Consider the following 2,348-nt stretch of genomic DNA (forward strand, 5'->3'; position numbering starts at 1 on the left):
AAATAAAATGGCCTCATCTGTGTAATATATTTTTAAACTTTTAGTTTAAAAATGACAAAAACTAAACATTCTACAGTATTTTTACAGTCTTTATTTTAAAGTTAAAATATATGTTTATCAAATAAAGTCTAATGTTACAACTAATTGTGGATCCCTTTAACAATACCTGAAGAGAATATCATGGTTGTATCAGAGGGACAGCTCAGGTTTGGAGACAAAGCTAAAGAGGCAAAGCTGAGATGGTTTGAACATGTCAAATGTCAGGATGGTTGATAAATTGAGCAACAGATGCTGATCATGAAGCTGTCAGGGAGGAATAAAGATGAAACCACAGAGAAGTTTATTAAATGTATGGAAGAGGATGATGCAGAGGGTTGGTGTGACAGAGGAGGATGCTGATGATCTGTTGAATCACCTGAGTGAAGCAGCTCACAAACAAAGGTTCAGTTCATTTCTTGCTGCTTTGGGAGTGAAATTTCACTGTTTCTAAATGAAACAAGTGTTTTCACTTACATCAATATTAGATAGAAAAATACCAGCACTTACCGGAATAGAAGCAAAAATCCATAACTCTCCACAATCATTCCAATGATTGGCCAGCGACAGAGTATTAAAGAAACTCCTCCCAGAAAGAAAAGCGTTCCTCGAAACTTCTGCCTTTGGAAGAAGAACTGAGCTGTCCTCGTGAGGCCGGTTAGAAACAACAAACCCGCCAAGAACAGAATCTACAGAGACGAGATCCAAACATGAGTCCTACTGAAACCAATCTGAAACCATCAGTTTGGTCCTGATTTATTCAAATCTAACTTCGACTGTAGGAAAATAGTTCTGTTCTCTTTCACATTACCTCTTGAAACAAACTCAAAACAAAATAACTTATTAACCACAGGACAGAGTTTATTGTAACATTTAGAAAGTAATAACCTGACTGATTGACATCTGGACTCAACACAAATGATAGGGTGAGCGAAGGAATGAACCCAGATCCAGAAGGAGAGGAGTTATAACAAAAACGATTTATTAAATAAACAAAAGGCTGACGTGGCAGCAAAATCAACAAGAAACTCAGGGGACRACAAGGAACCACAACAGTTGATGTGAATCAAACAATGAACCAGTGAGGGTGTGGAGAACGGAGCCAGATCATCAACAGAGGGAATGAGGAGATGGACAACAGCTGAGAAGATACTGATTAGCTACTGACAGGTGAGAGTGACCGGAGGAAATGACTGGTTGAGCAGCTGAGGGAAAAGAGACGTAATGACAGCGAGGGAACACAAGAGGGAGGTATGACACAAGACAAAAGAACACWCATCCTCACAAACAAATCAACATTGTAACAATTAATCCAACAAAAACTGGCTGCACCTCAGAGAATTTTAAAAACACTGAGTTCAAATTTGGTGCTACTCCAAACTCCAATTGATCATGTCCATCATTATATTATTATACCTTTTTTATTCTTTCTCTGTAGGAGGCAGCTGTGTGCATTTTGTGACACGTTGTGAAAGTTTTAAGTCTGATGTAACAGACATCAGTTTGTGTCATTATTGGGGAAAAAATCTTATCACTGGAAACAGTTTTGCACATTTAACTAAGTGTATTTGTCTGAAAACTGAGAATATTTCAGCATCTTGCGCCATACATGCTAATTTGTTTACAAGTATTATAATTTAAGAAAAGAGTTAACTTCTTAATTTGGTGACAAATAAGCAAGAAAAATTACTCACATTCCCAAAGGCTAACAAGACAGAGTCAAAGTACAGCAGAACACCAAAGAGCAGAAAAAACAACCCAAATCCCATCAGAACAATCCCGAGTCCTGCAAGACAAACAAACATGGCAGATGAGTTTATAAAGACTGAGCCTTGGAGAACAAAAAACTGTGCTGTTGTTCAGTGGAAATGRTCATAAACTGGATAATGAGCATCCAACTGGTAAACACATAAGACATATTGATCACAATCATCACTTTGGTTTTTACTACATAGAGTTTCATTAAAATCCATCATTGGTTTATGAAATATTTTGCTAACAGAAAGACAAACAAAACACAAAAAACAGGGCCTTGGAATAGAAGTAGTATGTTCCATAAATATTAATAAAATTTTAATAAACTTTAGTTTTAATGTTTAGAATGAGGAATATTCAAGAGTAATTATTTAGTAGATAAAAACAAATGAGAATAAAAATAAAAACAAGACTAAGAATAAAAACAAGAATAAGAAAAGGGATAACAATAAGAATTAAAATAAGAACAAGAATAATGATAAAAACATGTGCAAATAAATAAGAGTAAGAATAAAAATAAGAATAAGAATAAAAACAAACAAGTATAAAAACAAGAA

At 35.0% G+C, this 2,348-nt stretch overlaps 1 protein-coding gene across 1 annotated transcript in view; it reads right to left on the reverse strand.

The window, feature by feature from the left end:
* golt1a (golgi transport 1A) overlaps window positions 1–1,822 on the reverse strand; it is a gene marked incomplete at its 5' end in the record, with an annotated part of 6,961 nt that extends 5,139 nt beyond the window's left edge. Inside the window, 2 exon segments of the mRNA XM_014025641.1 lie at window positions 547–725; window positions 1,731–1,822. Coding sequence (XP_013881095.1) covers window positions 547–725; window positions 1,731–1,822 — 271 coding nt within the window.
* Between the last annotated feature and the right edge of the window lie 526 nt (window positions 1,823–2,348).

Source organism: Austrofundulus limnaeus, unplaced genomic scaffold, assembly GCF_001266775.1.
Source record: "Austrofundulus limnaeus strain Quisiro unplaced genomic scaffold, Austrofundulus_limnaeus-1.0 Scaffold489, whole genome shotgun sequence".
NCBI classification, from domain to species: domain Eukaryota; kingdom Metazoa; phylum Chordata; class Actinopteri; order Cyprinodontiformes; family Rivulidae; genus Austrofundulus; species Austrofundulus limnaeus.